The following is an 18,780-nucleotide window of genomic DNA, read 5'->3' as shown; positions in this document are numbered from 1 at the left end:
GAGAGGGGCGCCAGGTGCCGAGCAGTGAAAGTGGAAGGTTCCCAGGCCAGCAAGGTGAGCGGAAGGGCGAGGCGGCGCGTGCGGGGGCGCGCGGAGCACTTGGAGGCCGCTGCACGCACTTAGGGATCCGGTTGCTAGGCAACCGCGCAGTATAAAAAGTGGTTGATGGGGGGGTTACCTTCTGAGGACGCCGCCGAGGAGAGACGCATTGAGGCATTCGGGGGGCGACAGCCGTCTCTGAACTTCCCCCACAGTTACTTTGTATTTTGAAGTTGAACTGAGCAGAGACAAACGGCCGGGGACCGAGCAAAACACCTCACCGGTGTTGACAGACATGCCTCCCAGGAAGCCATCCTTATTCATCATCAGAGAAGTCACAGATTTGGGAGGAACCGGAACTAGAGAGGGAGAAAAAAAAATATGCCATAAAGGTGACCGGGTTTCGATCCTGGTGACCGGCCGATAGAATGTGTCGCTGAGTGCGCAGGGGTGAGGCCACAGGGCAGGAGCCAAGCGGAAAGCTGCAGGAGGAAGTGTTTGTTCCCGTGGTTCTGCGGTGCGTTCAGAGCACTGTGTACAAACAAATTCAAAAGCCATCACTCCTCTGGAAACTTACCCCACGCGTGTGGACATGTGAGAGTCGCTTGCCACTGTCCCGCTCGCTACACAAATCAAGAAAATCAAGCAACCCAGAGTTTGGATTGTGCTGTGAAACCTGGCAAATTCGATTCCATCACGAGCTGGCTGTGTGACCTTAAAACATCTCACTAAACTTCTCTGAGTCTTAGTGTCCTCACCTGTCTCCTGATAATCACATTTGGTGCTGAAGCCTGAAGGTGATCATCCCTAACAATGATATAAAATAGTAATACCAATGGTCGTTATGGGAACCCTTCCCTCCTCTCCTATTGGACACAAATCTATGGTCATCACTGCCGAGCATCAGGAGGGTGGGCACCATCTGTCACCCTGCCCAAGAACAGCCAAGTAATAATACCATGAAACAGGGGAGTTGGGCCCCAAAGAGCTGCTCATTTCTCTACAGTGGATCCCATCCTTTCCAACATCCTAACAACAGATTCATTTAGAAATGAACCCAAATGCTCCTCTCCAGTGAAAGCAATTCTGCGGTGACATGAATTTTGTTTACACATTAATGTAAAGCACCGGCTGGTGATTGTTTGGAGCAGTTATGATTTACAACAGGTGCCCTGATCAATCAACCAATCACTCTAATTCATGTGAGCAGCGGTCTTGCCTTGCCCCAGTTGTTTCATTTCGGCAAGTAATTGATAACAAACCGCACTCAAGGTATGTTTTATGCGGAAGTTAATAAGAGCTGACAGCTGGTTGCCACTGCTACCCAGGCGCATTCAGTCTCTTCAGCCTGTATTTCTGTTTAATTGTGTTTCAGTGTCATCTGCACCTCAGGAAGAGGCGGGGCTTGACAGAACCAGAGGCTGGGAATGAGGAACGGTGAAAGGTCAGCCCCCCAGTTCCCTGACAGTCTCACTCCCTTGGACTCCTACCCTGCTGATGCCCATTTTTCTTCTGCAGGCTCTAGAAGCCACTGGGCAGGCAACATCCCCTCCTGGCTTGCCCTACACCTTAGCTACTTCCATTGGGATCTGAAGCCCCTCAAGCACTATTTGGTGATCACCAGTCCAGGGGATTTATGCAATGTTTCTGGCATGAAAAAGGATGCTTCCATTCCCCCTCTTTAATAAAGATTCTGTCTCATTCTACAATTCTAGTAAGAGAAAGATATGCTCTTTCTACCATCTGGAGCCTAGAACCCCACACACCAAATAAGTTATGTAACCTCCCTTGTCTAGAACAGACTAACCACCCTGAGGGTTCTTGAAACAGCTTATTCTCTCTACCACAGGTCCTAGCACTCAGACCTCCATAATTATTTAGAGACTCCTAAAAGCCAGGTAGGTCCCAGATCTTTTATTGACTATGAATTGCATTTGGCCCTTTACAAACACCTGTAGAAAGGGCTTTCTGAGGAAAGTGGATGGAAAGACTGGAGCATTCCCTTTTTCTACTTCTTAGTAGACATTTTGGGATTTCTGGATCTGTCTACAGAGTCTGTCTCAGGGCAGACGAATGATGTTAGGTAGCAGAGTGAATCTTCTGCCCTGTCACAGCAGTGGTGGGGAGTTACAGAGGGGGCTTTCTTCTTTCTGATTCTCCTCATCATAGTCTCATCAGTGAAGTGCTTCTCATTTGAGAGTGAACCAATGCAAATTTGAAGTGTATTAAATTTGAGTAAAATACAGATTTAAGTGACTTACTGAAAAAAACAGTGATTGGAGTGGAAACACCCTGTCATTTAATTATCTTGCACAATATCCACATCTATTTTAATATGTCTTTATATTCACTGCAGTACTGATTTCTGTATTTCAGATTCATATTCAAGCACTATAAGCAAATAACATATAATCATGGTAACCCTGGAAAAACTTTTCCCCAAAATATAGACGGCCCTTTGTAGTTTTAACATGGTATGAACTACAGAAATAAAATGTATTAAAAAAAATCTCATCTTTGATATTCAGCAACATTTTAAAATTTAAATACTCTTTAGAAAGAATATTTTAATGGCTTGCCCTACACCTTAGCACTAAACCGAAAATAGTAAGTTCAGTTCCTGTTTCCCAGACTGGATAACTGAGTATCTCCTGAGAACTGGAATTTTACCTGCTTTTCACAGTCCCAGGCGCCAAATCTCTTGAAAACCTAGGTCTATAGAGACATTTTATAACCTGCCCTCTAATTTCACTATTGTTAATTGCCTGATTTACCAGACAAGAGCAATTTCCTTTGGGGAATGTATATCGCTCCCTCCCACGGGCTGTACCGTTTTGCATATACATTATCACCTAAATATCACCCACCCACTCAGCTCCCCTCAGCACTCTGCTGTCTAGGGGGAGGGGGAAGAGGAGGGTGGCGTGGTTTTTTCCCCTCAAAAACCAAGACTATTTGAGCAGAGGTGATTCCGGTTATATTTCTATTTTCTAATTTAAGTATCAATCTTGTTTGCACTCTCCCATCCTCAGGTTCTAAACCTCTCTCCCACCCGGGACTTCGTATTGGTCCCCTAAAGTAAACTCTACATATTTCTTGTCCCTACGCTTTTCTAAGTCCATCCTACTGTTAGCATCTACCTTCCCCACCACTCCCACACATGCTTTCCTCAGCTGATTAACCCCATACTTTATTTTCTTTGTCTTTTCCCTTCTGCTTTCCTCCCGCTTATCAATAAACCCAGGGAGCGACAGGGCCCGCTTGATTTGTTAGTAATTATGAGTGCACCACCGTTCCTGCTCACGGAACCCAGAGATGACTAAGATAGGTTTAAAGCGACAGCAGGAAATGGTAAGGAAACGGAGCATAGCAAAACTCAGCGTGAAGCTTTCAGTTCTTTACATGTTTACAATTTTCTGTGCATACATTAAAATTGGGAGGTTTGTTTTTTTTTTTTTTTTCCTCTTCAGTTCTCAGTTAGATAGCATGGCCAACTTCTGGACATAACACCTCCCAAATTTGCTCCCCTCTCTTTAAACTTGCATTATATGGGAGGAGAAGAAAAAAAAGGTTTAAAAACCGATCAATATTTCATTACAAGGACTGGAGTTTTATTTAAGAGAGAGGAAGGCAAACTGGAGAAAATCTTATTCATTAGTGGACACTATAGAGCCAGTGTTAATAAGTTAGTCCTTCATCTTTACTCTTTAAACTTAAGTATGAAATCACAGCTTTGAGATCTTTGTGTTTGACTGGAGGCAGGTCCTCTGTGGGTGGACCTGCTGGTGGGAGAGAAGGAAGAAATGAACCCATCTAATAGATTGAAGCATAAGTCCCTCTGTAATGTACCTGGACTAAAATATGGAAACTACACCAGGAAGCCACAAGAGGTAGAGCATTGCTTGAAATAATTACTTCTCACAAGCAGATCACTGCTTTCCTCATACTTGCATTGTTTCTCATCTACCTGCAGGCTAAACGTTATTCCACATGTGTATAGGAGCATGTGTATAAATGTGAGCACTGAAATCCTGGAAAGAAAAATAAAAGGATTCCCACAGAGAAAGAAAGCTGGAACATAAAAAAAAAAATACAAACGTCCAGTGTTGGCATCGTTTAGGGGCAAAGCCTTAGAAGCTGGAAACTGAGTTAGGTCCCATCACTTACTTGGTGTGTGGGACGTTGAGAAAATCATTTGTCTTTTCTCTCAGTTTCCACACTGGGGGGTGGGGACGGGAGTTGGAGAAGAGTGTCTAACCTTTCCAGCTTTGAAATTCTATGAACTCTGATTACTCCCTGGGTGGCTGGAAACGTAGCTGAGAGTCTCTAGTTGAATGAATACCAGTTGGGATCCAAGTCAGCTCTGGAAATGTGAACCTCTCCATTTGAGAGGAAACTCATACCCTTCTCAAAGGCTCCGACAGATTCTGGGTGCTTTTACCTCCTAGGTCAGAAGGAGGAATCCCAACAGAACCCCTTGTAATTGAAATTGGCAATTTCCGTATCTCCCCCCACCCAGAGAAAATCCACACCAATCAAAGTGTTTATGTGGGGAAGGGGCCAGAACTAACGGGGAAAAAAGTGAGAGAGAGCCGGAGGTTGAACTGAAACTAACCAAACAGAGGATATCCCTAAGACCAATGAAAATGCCCCACACTCACAACATTTGGACCTTGGATTCCAGCCACTCTGGCCTTTCCAAGAAATCCCAGCATCTTTTCCGCTACCTAAGGTGTCAAGCCGATTGCATATTGGCCTCTAATTGCACCAAAAACGTTTTCTGAAAACCTAGGTGAGCCTCCTTTAGGTTAGGCTGTAGGACGGTGGCAGTGATCATTTACGTGATCTGGGCACCACCCTGCCCCCTCCCAGCCCAGATTTCTAATCTTAATGGAACTGAGCGTTAAGAATGATTTTTTAATGTCTCGTTGGATTTTTAGACTGTTAATGCACCGAATCCTTCTCATTATTACTTTATTGATTGCTTATGGACCAGCCCCCTTCAAATCGTATTAACCACCCTCTGCCGGTTTAGATTAGGAGAGTTTAAAAAGCACCTTTCATTACTCCCCCCACTCCTGCCATGGAGTTGAGACTCGCTGGCTTAATGGGAGCTCTAATGGGGCAGCTAAGAGGAGAGGGGCCCCCGTCCCTGCCGATTGCATTAATAGCTCAAAGGGGGCCAATACAGAAAATTAGCCGTAAACGAGCTCTGGAGATCTTCAAATGAAAGAGCCATTTATCACGCTGGCTACCTTCACTCCACTCGTTTGCTCTCTCTACTGGGAGCAACTCATTTCCTCTTAACTAAATTACTTCAGAAATGTCAGCTAAGCCCAGATAGCAAACATAACAAGAGAGCTCACCTACAATCTATGGGGTGATATCAACACGGGTGAAAATTGCACTGGTTAAATTTTAGGAGGGAGACCTTCCATAATTGGAGAGAGAGACACACACACAGAGACATAGATCCTTTATGTCTAAGTCTTCCGCCTTCAGTACATCACACAGAAGCAGAGACACCTAAACCTGGGCCAGTTGCTGCCTTTTTTATTAATAAGGTAGAATTTTTAAAATCTCTCTAAAAGCCCATTAGAAAACAAATAAAGCAACCTAGTCCCTTGCCAGTTGTTGACATTTAGAATATTTAGTTCAGGAAACATTCTCACCTCCTCTTTTATGGAATTAATCTCTGGGAGTCATCCCTCATAAAGGTGGCGGAGGGGCAAAGACGGGAGACCAGAGGGCAGGGAAGGAGCTAATGAACCCATAACCTTATTTTAAGTGGCTCACAGTGATCTAGAAAAGTAAATCAACCACTTATTCCTCTTTTGCCCATGGCTCTCTAAAGATAAAAATATATTAGTATATTTTCATCACGTAATAAAGCAAATACCTGAAATATTAAATAATGGAATTGACCTCATACTTTATATTCATACCACACTCCCTAAATCAATAAAATGACTGGGGTGCCACTTAGATGCTTTAAGCTGCACATTTTTTAAAAAGATTCTGGGGGCCATAAAAAGTACTCCGTGTTTCCAGAACAGAACCAGTGACATTAGTCAGCATTCTCCTCTTCTTATTCCTGGAGATACCCATATACATACATATTCACATTTCACTGACAAACATATACAAGCCCTGAAACCAAAGCATCCCACATCTAAGAATACTTTCAGCTCCATTTTGTTTGGTAAGCTAAGTTCCAAATATTTTTATTGGCCGGGCTATTAAGAACATTTCTGATTGGTATCAGTTGGGCATGCCCTACAGCCAGCCCCAACGCTGTTTCTAGGATACAGAACCCTGAGCTAAAGGGTTCTAGCTTTCCATGAAAAGGGACAGAAACTAAAACAGAAAAGAAACCAAGAAAGCCAATGAAGAAGCGCCTCTCCTCCTTCCCATACCCACCTCCCATCAACCAGCAATTAACCAGAAGAAAAGACCCAGGAGGAAATGGTGAAAGTGAGCTGTCAGTGAAATTGCAAATCAAAGCAGGAGCCTGAGTGTCCCAGCAAACCCAAACCCTGGCATTAAAAACCGAAACGATACTATCTAAAGAAGAGCAGGAGAGATGTTTGGAGCAACACTTAAAATAGTTTTGCCCCAAACCCTACCAGTCTTCTTGGGGATATTACGTTCCAAAGCCAAATGGCAACATTTCAGGTACAGCTTCCGCCTCCCACCTCTCAAAGCGGCTTTTTCTGCTTTTGTGAGAGAAGAAAATTGAGAACACCTCACCCTGTTTGGAATCCTTCCTTCACAACCCTCCTATTCTACCGGCTTGGTTCTGCATGACTTTCTGAAGCATCTTTTTCTCTTTTAATTGTCTTTGTGAATGTCCTCTGGCTCAAATGAATCAGAAGTGACTGCAGCTAGGGATTGTTGACACCAAACAGAAGGACAGGGCTTCTCCAGCATCGATGAGAAAGGGTTACAGTAGTTAAAATTGTAGCTCCAAATACCAGTTCTTGTGATAATTAAAGATTGCACTGTTTACACATTCAAACTCCTAAATTTGTGGCATGTGAGTGACACTCGGGCCTTTCGGCAGCCATCCTAATCGCCAGGCATTCTCTCAGTGACTGTCAGAGAAGAGGGGGGAAAAATTAAGCAGCTGCAATACGCCCGAAATGAGTTATTGTAATTACATTTAATTAGTTTAATTAGTTAATTATTTTGCTTACAGCTGTACAAGAGACTGCAAACATTTGTTAATATCACATGCCCTTTAACAGTATGGGGTGATTCCACAGTCACACTAAATCATGAATGCATATGTAGGAAGATTGAGAAATGTGCAGAGCCCGGCTCAGCTTCTCAGGAAGAGCATATTTAGCAACACATTTGGCACAATTTAAAAAAATCAGAAGAAACAACTCATAAAACACAAAGAACTGGGAACAAAATTACCACTCCCAAAATCAAATACAAAGGCCAAGAGAGAAGGAGCTACCCCAATGGCATAGGGTTTAGCTCAACAAACTCCAGTTATCAATGAAATAATTATAGCATATTTTTGAAAGCAGTGTCTCCCAGTCAGTTCCATACGTAATGGTAGTTCAATTATTTACAATGTATCTAGAATTGCTAGCGAAGGTACCCTGAGAAAAATGGCAATAGTTTCTGTTCCTCAGTCTCTCTCATCCGGGTTTCTCCGTGCGGTCCCCCACCCCCATTCCTTCCTCCCAACAGGCATTTTCATCCAGATAGTCGCTGTCCTATGATTGTGAACAAACATTTGTGTCTTATAAAATAATGAAATCCTTCAAAGTGAAAACTCATCATAAGGACATGAACGCAGAGGAAAGTTTGCTTACTTTGCGGAGGGAAGAATCCATACCTTTTTTTATGACAGACTGGTCCAATAGATTCATGCTGCTGTTATTGGCATCTTCAACTGACTGTGAATATAAAAACATCACTATTCAAATCGACTGGATATTAAAGAATCACACTCATAAATCATGTCATTCCAAACTGGAGTTGCTGTTATTTCCATTTATATTAATTCACAAAGGGAGGTTTTATTATTATCATTATTACCTCCAAATGGACACAGAAATGAAATTCACCCAAATTATAAATTCTTCCAATGGAAGAAGAGGAAAAAGGAAACTGTGAGAGACATCTGGGATGCAGGATTGGTTTAGTTATTACATTAAACATAGATATTACATAGACACATAAACTTTTATATTATTTGCTCTTATGAGTTGTGAAAATCTGGCAGCACTAAAAGATTTTCACCAATATTAGTCAGTGCAATTTCTGTTTTCCATGCTATCCCAGTGCATCTTAACCCCAGAGTCATTTTACAAATACATAATAGTTTACATTATAGGATTTTAATTAAAGTCTGAGCAATTTGGAATGGAATGCGAACAGCAACACATAGGAACACGTCTGCAGGCTGTCAGGACCGCACACCCACTGCAGTTCACACACATCCCCGTGCTGGGTGAGCTTCCTGCTGCAGGACAATCGCTTGGGGGGACCTGCACAATCTGCTCTCCCTCCCAACCCTGCCACCTCTGCTACCCAGCAAGAAGCACACCTGTTAGGAAGGCAGTTACTACAGACACACCAACACACACACACACACACACACACACACACGGAGGATCTCCCAGTCAGCACCTGTGTAATGGCAAAGAACATTCACCTTCCTTGCCATTTTCATCCCAGAGAAGGAAAGTTTCGACCCCAGATGTTGGCTGCATTTCAGAGGGGAAATAGCTGTTAGAATGATATTCTTACTGTCAGGATGCACCAGAACAGGGTTCTAGCCGTGCATCCCAGGGCATCCAAAGGCAGTGGATTCCCTCCCACTACTCCTAAGAGAAAATCAATGCTAGGCCTTTCTGCCATGTACAGCTGCTTTCCTTGATCCTTAGACACCTACGTTTGGACTAATCTGTCACCCACTCTACAGAGGAGTAAAAAGCAAAGGGCTTGTAAGGGGGGTTGTGTTTAGACAGCACCTCCCACCCACTCAAGCTGCATCCCCAGACAGGGCATGTGTTCATCACAAGGAAGAGACTACCCCAAACAAGCAGCACATTAGAAACGAGCTGATCTAATCATGGAGGGGTCATGTTCATTTGTTCCTTTTCATTTTTCATAGCCACTCTTCTGTCCTCAGAAAGATGGGGAAAATTGTTATTCTCCGTAAGGACCATTTTCCACGTCGCAACATGCCATCTCCAACTTAAGAAATAGTACAAAGCTTAAAAAAAAGAAAAATGCTTCATGTAACTTGTTCGGAACTCCCAGGAGACCCCACCATGCACACGGGCGCGCACACACAAGATTCACGCCTTTTGTGCTCACGTGTCTACAGTGGCGACGTGTCCACGCAGAACAGAAATATTCGCCTGTGTCTGTGGGCGGGCAGACCCGCGATCTCACAGGCCCCGGACCGTGAGCGCCCACACCTCACCCTCACGTCGGTACGTAAATATGTATATATGCCTCATCAGCGACGTGGGGTAGTTGTGGTAGTTAATGAGAAGGCTCTTGTCTGATTTTCTATCTAATTACGGACGCCTGCTGGGTTTTTGTACAGGATATTCACGCAGCATGCTGGCGCTTAATCGTCACAGGGAGGATCGTAAAGATTTAATTAGGACTGCATGCGGAAGCTCAGAAAAACGACTCAGACTCGTAATTACTAGACTTCTTTAGTTAAAAGTGATACCAGGGGTTGCTTTAAGACACTAGGGTGTGTTTGAGTGTGTGTGTGTGTGTGTGTGTGTGTGTGTAAGGGCTTTGACTTAACACCCTTATATGTTTACACTCTTAGGTAGTAAAGGTGATGAGAGGTTAGAGAGCAAAGATCCGAAGAAGGAAAGAGGTGTTCACAGCAACTAAACAAGCTCCAAACTAGGTGTCACCTCACGCTCTCTTTCTGATGCTGTTTTTCTGAGTTTTAAACACTGTCCCCCCTCCCCACGTGCGCGCGCGCGCGCGCACACACACACACACACACACACACACACACAATGGGTAGAATGTAGCATACCCAGAACCCAAACAGCGATTTGCTGGTTTAATAGCCCCTGTGAGTAAATTGAAATAGAAATTGACAGGGTTTTATAGTTTCATTTAAAAAATTATTAGAAGCATTTGGTTAATTAGCTCTCCTCATTTGCTTCTCTCACAGTCGGGGCGGCGGCCCCGCGTGTGTGTCTGGGTCACACAACATCTCCCCCCAGCCCTAGGCCAGGTGAGGACCGCTGGGTGTGAGGGCCCCCGGCCTGGCAGCGCCCTGGGATCTGCCTGATCCGCGGCGGGATTGGGTAGTGGATCTGGCACACACCACAGGCCCTCGAGATGGAACGAGTGACTGGGGTCCAGGCTGAGGCACCCCTGGTCCCTTTTACAGACAGGTGGGGCGCAGCCCACGCATCCCGTAGCTGCAGGAAACGCAAAACGCTGAAACCGCCATCAGCTCCTGCAAATTTAGCCGCCGTCCCCCGCCACCACCACCACCGCGTTCCAGATCCCTAAGTCAGAAGTGGATCCTCCGGGACTGGACGGAGGAGGCAGAGCCTCTGGATTCAAGGGTCTGGTCCTAGGTCCATCTCTTCCCCTGTCTTTCTTTGTCACCTGCCCCGTGTCACGTCAACCACACCCCGGCCTCAGGACGCCTGTCATCGCGGCGGAGACAGACATCGACCCAGCCCCTGTCGTTCCCCTCCTGGAACAGTCGCGGAGTGTATCCCCCGCGACCCCTTGCAGTGAGGGTCGACCCGAGAAAGCCCCAAGAGCCTCCCCACCTCGCCAGGCGACCTGCTGGGATGCATCCGGGGAGGAACGGGGAGAGGTGGGGTGGGCGGGGAGCAGCGAGGGCCCTGGGCCTGCGCCGTCTCTGCTCTGGGCTCTCTCCACCTCCCGGGTCTGAGCTCCGGCCACAACTCGGACAAAGGTGCTCTCCCAAATGCACACCGACCTGGCCCTGTTTTTCTCTGGCCCCTTGCATTTGACCAAACACTCCAAACCTCTCACAATTCTCTCTTTCAAAAAACGAAAAACTAAAACCAAAGAAATCTGTTCCCTCTTTGGGCGCAATCCCTGGGTTCGATCGTCTGAACCACTAGGCCTGCCGAGTGTGGTGACACGGCCAGTGCAGCATTGCCAACAGCAATGCTGATGAGTTGATCCACTTTCATTATCTAGCACTTTGAACCGTACCCAGAGAGGTTAATTTAAAAACTTTTCCCCCCAGACATATATTACCCCAACGCATTAAAAAAAAAAAGATTAAATATTTCCTTTCTCATATGATATTCTGAAATGAGCATTATCTCCAGACAGGGACAGTTAAGCTCGGCTAAATCAACAAAACTACCATTCTTATGACTATGGGTAAATCCAGCCACAACTCAGGTGATTCTGTCATTTTTGGAAATATTAAATAACTGAATTTCCTTTAAAGCAGTAAACCATCATAGACTACACACAGACAGCATTTAATTCTGTCCCCACATTTTAACTGTTCAAAATACATTTTCTTCAGCAAGGTAAAGAGGAAGGACTCATGCACCCTTTCCCTTTCCCATATTGTTTTCCTTTTCTTCAGAGGTATGTCCATAATGATGCATAATACATACAACCATGCCAATGAGACCAAAGGATCCACTGAATACCTTTCGACCATATTTATCTTTTCTGCAGACTATTTAAATTAGGGAGGAAAAGGAGACCTGCTCAGAATCACCCAGAGAGTTTTTATAAATCATTTCTTTAATGTTTCTTTGTTTAGTTTAACCAAGTATTCTCCACCAAATCAGGCTCCATTGTGTAGGTTGCAGATGGGATAGTGAGTGGGTGGGGGAGTGTTTGGAGCCTTTTAAGAAACAAACATGTGATGCCTCTTCAACTGGGGTGGTGATACTGGGGAGAGGGTATTAGTGGAAAGGAGGACTGGAGAGGGATGTGGAGAACATTGCTCCACAGTCGTTTAATGGTCCAAAGGGGGAAAAGAATCTCCAAAATCATGTGTCCTCATGAATTCCCAAACAGAATTATGACTTTCTGGGTCTCTCCTCACAAATCTTCCATTTCTCAGATGATGACCCTGGAACTCAATTATCTTGGAAAAGGGTTCAACAGCTTATGGGACATTCAGAGTAAGACCTGGCTTGGACAAAATAACACGTTTTTCTTCCACTGTGCATTGTCATGCTTAACAAAGTCTTTGCAAATCCAGCAAGAACCTCTATACAGGTCCCTACACCTCCATGCTGTAGCTTCAGGCAGTCAGGACTCCACCTGCCATGTCAGGGGGCCCGGGCCCACTACTGGGCATACAGAGCGGGTGGGTTGGGGAGGGCACCCAGCTTGCTCGCACTAAGCACAAGAGAACAGCAAGGAGTCGCAAAGCTAAGGCAAGACAAAAGCATCTAGCCTTGATTCTGATGATCCTAAACTAGCAAAACACACATATATTTTTCTCCTTCATTCTTTCATTTCCAGTGCTTCTAGCTTTCATCATCGGACCTCCAGAAATCGCCACTAGAGAGCCATACACGTATACACACAGTTACGAACGTGGTGTCCAGCTGGTGCTAAAGATGCAAACTCCCCCAAAGGAGACACAGCTGTCCCTCCCCGCCTTTCCCCCCTCCCGGGGCATTTGTTATTTGTTTACTGTTTGTTTGTGTGCCGTTACCTGGACGTCTTCCATCCCGGGGTGGCCGAGACCGTGCAGCGAGAGGCTGTCACCCATGCCCGCGTCCAGGCCGTGGTGCGCTGAGTGCAGGAGCACGTCCGGCCGGCGGACCGAGTGGTAGTCCCTCCGGGGGTCGAGGCCCGAGAGCTGGGGCAGGGCGGCCCGAGGCTGGGGCAGGAGAGAGCCGGCTTCTGAACCCACTTCTTGCCGCTGTCGTTGCCCCCAGGGGTGCTGCTGGGGCTGGTGCAGGGGGTTCAGGGAGTAGGGGTCGTTGACGTGGGAGTAGGGGTCCTGGCTCTGGTGGTAGGGGAGCGGCTGGTAGGGGGGCGGGAAGTAGGGTGGCTGGAAATCTGACGACGGCGTGTGGGACAGCGGCGGGGCGCTGGAGTAAGGTCCTTGGGACACCGAGCCCAGCTGGGAGAGCCGTGAGCTGTGACTCGGGACGCCATCGTGCCGGTCCTGGGAGCGGAGAGGAGAAAGAGAGAGAGAGAGAAGGGGAGGAAAAAATACAATCGACAAATGGAGAAGCCCGCCTTCGGCATCTTCTTCTTCCCGGGATAGGGGACGCAAGAGTCTGAAGCTTAGACTCCCAAGCTGACTCAGAGGGTACATGATTTCAGCAATTCCAAATGCGAGGCTTTGGGGGGGGGGAAGGGGGAGAATCACCCACTTAACCAACATCTAAGCCCTCTGTTGGGGTGCAAAGCCGGCAAAAGGGGTGAGGGTAAAGTAACAGTGTGTATGGGGGGAGATTCTCAATTCCCTAATGAAAAATACAGGAGTCTGACATAGGGTATTTGCTCTTCTGGGTGTTTTAAACTATTTTTTCCCAACTCTTCCAGAGGTCCAAAGCATGAAAAAGAAAACTTCATACTATTGGCTGTGCTTCTCCTCTTGCTAACCCAGCCGGCTGACCAGGAGCTCCCCACACGACTTGGTCATTCCAGGAGACCCAGGAATCTGCCTGATCTGAGTTTCCAGTCCCCCCTCCCTCCCCAAGAGGAATTAAATAATTTATGTAGTGTTTGATTGAAATGGATCTCATTCGAAATCATATCCTGAGTCCCTGTTAAAGTTGAACTGTGGTTCGCAGGAGTTTTTCTAAGGTTGCTTTTCTAAATATATCTATTGCTGTCCTACTTCAGGGAGTGAAGATGAAGGACCTGGGGTTGGGGGTGGGGGGAAATGAACAAAAAAAGGCCCAGACAACTTACAACTTAGCTGGTCCTAAGTGGAGTGCTAAACTCAGTGAAAGGGGAGGGGGGAGGTGTGTGTGTGTGTTTGTGTGCGTGTGTGAGAGAGAGAGTTTCTCCCTCTCCTCTGTGGAAATGCCATGGTAAAGTCCCCATGGTTCTTTTTGGAGAAATAGTCACCTAAATTTCCAAACTGCAATTGCAAATAAAAAGTTTTTCTGCTCGGCCTCCCCCCCTCCCCAGTTGACTCATGGAGCTCAGACGAACACACAATGCAGAGAAGCAGCTGCAGCCTCGTCCAATTATGGTGCTAAATTACCAAGCCAAAGGCGCTCGAAGGAAGACAGAGACGAGAGAGTGAGACGCACACACAAGAGACAGAGACAGAGAGACAGTAAGAGGAGGGAGCATGCAATTCTGGTACAACGTGAATCCAAACTCACCATGGATGAATAGGTGTGGACTAACATCTGGAAAAAAAAGCCTGGTTACTGCTCAAAATCAAACAATGATTAAAAAAAAAAATCAAGGAGTCCAGCAGAGAAACGAGCTGGACACAGGAGCCGAGCTTGAGGTGTTTCCAGGACAAGCCATCAAAAAAAAAAAAAAATTACCCCCCCCCAAACGAGATTGGCGTCGCCTGTCACACACACACAGAGCTGTTCATCGGTCTCTTGCTGTTTTTTTTGGCTTTTTTTCTTCTGCGGTTCTTCGGGGCTCCAGAAGCAGTCCTCTTCTGCCCGAAGCTGGGCTCAGACTGCTCGGGCGCCCCTTCCTCCCTCCGCTTGCCTACACCTCCTCATAATAATTGATATTCATGACTATTAATATTACACGAGTACTTTAAAGGGAGAATGGAGGACAAATGGAGCGTGAAGCAGCAGCGGGCGCAGAGCTCCCTACTATTGTAAATGACGTTCATTCAGTGGAGAATTACTAGATGTAATCAGACGAGGGGGCTGGCGAAGGCAGACCGGGGAAAAAGTTTAGCAGGAAAGAGGCAGAACTTCAATTAACTGAGCCGGGGACACGCGTAAAGCAGCCCCTGCTCCCTTGGACCAGGCGGTGAGGGAGAGAGTATCGCTGGGGGCTTGTGCAGAACGTAGGTGTCCTGGTTCCTGGAGAGGGACTTTCCTAATGGGAAGAATGGATCGCCCTAGGTGCTTCCTGTGCAGATTAAAAAACAAAATAAAAAGGCGTTGCCTCCTCCTTTGGAGGGGAGAGCAAAGTAAACCGGTGGGCCCGGTTGTTTACAGTGACGTTTGCAGACTTTTCGCGCATACTGGAGATTATGCTTATTTATTAAAGGACAGAGGCGAGATGGGGGCTTTCCATCCCTCGTGCAGCCGTTCGCTCTTTAGTGCTCCTGCAGTCTGTGATTTTTTTTTACTTCAATTTTAAATATATGCAATCAATCTTCAAGTACACTAAACTTATCCTTCCAGGCAAAGCCAGGGGCAACAGAAAACCTTTTTGGATGTTTCAGGAACCCGTTCAACTGGCCTAACTGCCATTTCTGTTAAAGTTCAACCTTTCTCCCGACTTAAATAGGCTCCTTCCACCGGGCGCGGGTTCTCCTATATTTTTTGAGCAGAAAAATTAGGCAGATAGGAATACCTGCAGTATTTTCTCTCTCTCTCTCTCTCTCTCTCTCTCTCTCTCTCTCTCTCTCTCTCTCTCTCTCTCTCTCTCTCTCTCCCTCTCTCTCTCGGTCTCCCTCTCTCTCTCTCCCTCCCCCTTTATTCTCCCCTCTTTTCCTCTTCCACTCCACCCCTCCCTCTTCGTCCCTCCCTCCCTCCCTGCTTTCTTCTCTCCCTCCCTCCTTTCCCATTTAGCCAGTCTACCTTCCAGACTCTTAGAACGAGTTTTATCCTGCTTACTTTTCGGAACCCAGTGAAGTCCCTCTCTGTATACCCTGAGCTATTTACACCGTGGCCCCTTCCCCGCCCGTGCCAAGCCCACTTCGGTTGTTCACATTCTTTAGGACAGTTCTAGCTCCTTCGACTAGACCATTATCCCGCCTGTTAAAGAAGGAAGAGGAGGCCGAACAGAAACAAACCCCACCAGGCGGAGGCGCGGCTCTTCGTTACAGTCAATACACAACCACAAAGAGGAAAGGAAAGCCCCAATCATCATTCCGCAGAAAGACGAATCTCCTCTCTCCCTCTCATCTCTCTCTCTCTCACACAAACACACACGCACACGCACACGCACACGCACCCCCAAATCAGGATTCGGGGCTGGGCAGAGCTGGGAGGCTCCAGGCGCGGGCGCCGGGCGCTGCTTGCGAAACTCAACCGGGCAGCGGCGGGGCGCGCGCGGGCTCCGCGGAGCCGCAGTCTGGGTCGCGGGGCTGGGCCGGCGGCGTCGGGAGGAGCCCATTCCTAGCGTCCGCAAGGCGGCTCCCCGCCCGGCTTTCGGGAGTCTTCCCGGAGCCGGCGGGATGGCGTGTCCCCCGCGGGGTGGGGATCCTCTTTGCGTCCCATCGCGACCGCTTCGTCCGACCGAGCGCTTCCCGCGCCGATCGCCCGAGCCTTGGCTTCTCGTCCTCCCTCCCCTCTCCGACTTCCCCTCCTTCCGACCTCCGACCACTGCCCGCTCGCCAGCTTCTACCTTCCCCGTCCCTTACTCCTCTGCCCCTTTCTCTTCGCCTTCCGCCAACTTTTTCTTTCCCGCTTCCCTCCCTCGACGTCTCCTCGGAGCCTTGGCTTCCCCGCTTCCCCTCACGCCTAATCCGGGGACTCCCAGGCTGGTGAGCTCGGAGCGAAGTTCCGCGGTCCTGGGCCGCCATCCCCTCTCCGCCCGGCAGCCCGGCCCACGCGCAGCCCCGCCGCCCCGCCGCTCCGTCGGCGCCCGAGACCCGAGCGTACGGCCGGCGCGCCCCGCCCGCGGGGAGGCAGGCTCCCGCCTGGCTGCGGGCAGCATCTCCACCCGAGTCTCCCCGGCCTCAGCGGTAAAGAACGGTGCGCACTCAACCCGGGCAGAAATTTTCGTTAAAAATGCCAAGACATGGGGTGGTTTGGACGCCCCGACTCTCAAAGAAGAGAAACACGAGAAAAAAAGAAAAATAAAAAATTGTCTGCTATGGCTCCTTGGCTTGTGCTCTCTCTACATCCATCTATCCATCTGTCCGTCTATCCGTCGACCTCCCTCCTTCTATATGTTCGTCCTCTACTGGGATCCGTTGGTTATCGATTTCAAAAATGTGATTGAAAATAAAAATTAAAAGCTCGAATCTGTTACGAAGTAGTCTTGAAAACCTAATTCTCTCCCATACTCAAAACGTGGAGAGCCTCAGCCTTTATCAGCCTCTATTTTCTCTGCCCACATTCACTAGCACCACTGTTCCCCATCAGATCCTAAAGCGGGGGGGGGGGGCGACGAAGAGAGAAAGAAAAATAAAATAACAAAATAAAGAGAAATCTCCTAAGTTAAAGTAGTCAGATTTCCACCTTAAAGTCCTTTTTCAGAATAGCGAAGTTTCCCCAAGCCAGCTTTTCCAAAAGTTGGAGAAAGCTGAGAAAACCGACCGGAAATCTACGAGCAAATAGCTTAAAAATATAGATGAGTTGGGGGTGTCAAGAAGCTCAAATTCTCTATCTGCAAAGCTCTAAGATGCAACCGGGGGTGTCGGCTCACCTCATAGATATCTTCGTACTTGACATTCTCCACGAGCTTCCAGAGCATGATGGCAGCCGGGTCTCTAGGAGGTGAGTGCATTCATGTGAGAAGCAGATGTCTGGCTTCTCAGGACTCCGCTGTCTGTAATGATCCATCTATAATTGGAAATGGGGGATACACACCAAATCCGACGCTCCTCTCCCATCGCAACTTATATCTGTTGTCTCAAACAATAGGCTGGAGAAGTAAGCCTCAGCTGAGAGGAAAACATTATTACACACACAGGAGTTAGATGCAACCCACAGACATATATATTATAAAAATCATAAACACGTATTTATACCCAGACACCCACATTTAGTTATATAAGCACCCCTGGGTCACACAGAGCCTACAGACTCTAAACATGCATTTAAAGGAGAGAGAGTCGGTCAGTGTGATTAATATAAATATAGACATTTAAAAACCTCTATATTGAAAATGATGAATCATTGTAGCCACTGACTACAGTCTTTACAGTTCATAAGGAGAAACCAGGGTGCCAACAGTCCCCCCATTTTCTATGTAGATTTTTAAAGGGGGACCATTACTGAGATTTTTAAACACAAAAGCTCCTCTTCTTGTTTGTTCAGCAGGAGGGTTTTGAAAGCTGGATTTGGGGATTTTCAGGGCGATCTCTCTGTGTTGATGGCTACACAACTTTTTCTTTTTTTTCACTGTACCTTAGTCACTGTAGAACAAAAACCCGGCTCACCACAGTGACCATTTTTCATATTTTCCGGTCACTCTGCCCAACAAATTTGAAACCTTAAATACTGTATGAAGCACCTCAGTCTGTACTGCTTATCGTTTAAGGGTTGTTTGTCTGTATTTTCAATGGATTCCATGTGCCGTTCTTTTCTTGGCTGAAGTCTCCATTTTATGAAGGTTTTTTTCTTTTCTTTCTTTTTTCGGATGTAGGGAGCAACATACGTGCACAGTCACACAATGTTAATTTCAAGCCTTCTTTGCAGAGGCATGGGACATTTTATATCTGCATCTGCTGTCTATAACTTTAAAGTGGTTTTAATCACGGAGAGTCAAGAAATGGTCACCTGAACCTCTGGAAGGTTTAAGCAGAATGTTTTTCAAGGAGATATTGAAAAATACTATAGGGTGTGTGGGTTTTTGTTTGTTTTGAGTGTATTTTTTCTTGGTAAGCTGATTTGTATAGCTTTTTTCCCCCCCAAGAAAAGGAAAACA

The 18,780-nt window shown here is 46.9% G+C and overlaps 1 protein-coding gene across 6 annotated transcripts in view; it reads right to left on the bottom strand.

The window, feature by feature from the left end:
• The window catches only part of TFAP2B (transcription factor AP-2 beta), a 29,993-nt gene extending 11,595 nt beyond the window's left edge, over positions 1 to 18,398 (bottom strand). For 3 of the 6 annotated variants that reach the window (XR_008615799.1, XM_055080063.1, XM_007101673.2), the window contains exons 1-5: positions 17,557 to 17,731; positions 14,361 to 14,387; positions 12,725 to 13,183; positions 7,892 to 7,952; positions 179 to 398 (exon numbers count right to left, since the gene is read on the bottom strand). Coding sequence is in view for 5 of the 6 variants with exons in the window: in XM_055080063.1 (XP_054936038.1) it covers positions 179 to 398; positions 7,892 to 7,952; positions 12,725 to 13,183; positions 14,361 to 14,387; positions 17,557 to 17,637 (848 nt within the window). In the remaining variant the exon portion in view is untranslated. Of the gene's footprint in view, positions 1 to 178; positions 399 to 7,891; positions 7,953 to 12,724; positions 13,184 to 14,360; positions 14,388 to 17,556; positions 17,795 to 18,366 lie in introns of those variants that run through there. The other 3 variants (XM_055080064.1, XM_007101674.2, XM_055080065.1) reach the window with 3 other exon arrangements.
• Between the last annotated feature and the right edge of the window lie 382 nt (positions 18,399 to 18,780).

This window comes from Physeter macrocephalus, chromosome 18 (genome assembly GCF_002837175.3).
Source record: "Physeter macrocephalus isolate SW-GA chromosome 18, ASM283717v5, whole genome shotgun sequence".
NCBI classification, from domain to species: Eukaryota; Metazoa; Chordata; class Mammalia; order Artiodactyla; family Physeteridae; genus Physeter; species Physeter macrocephalus.
This window is presented reverse-complemented; position numbering and strand designations above follow the sequence as displayed.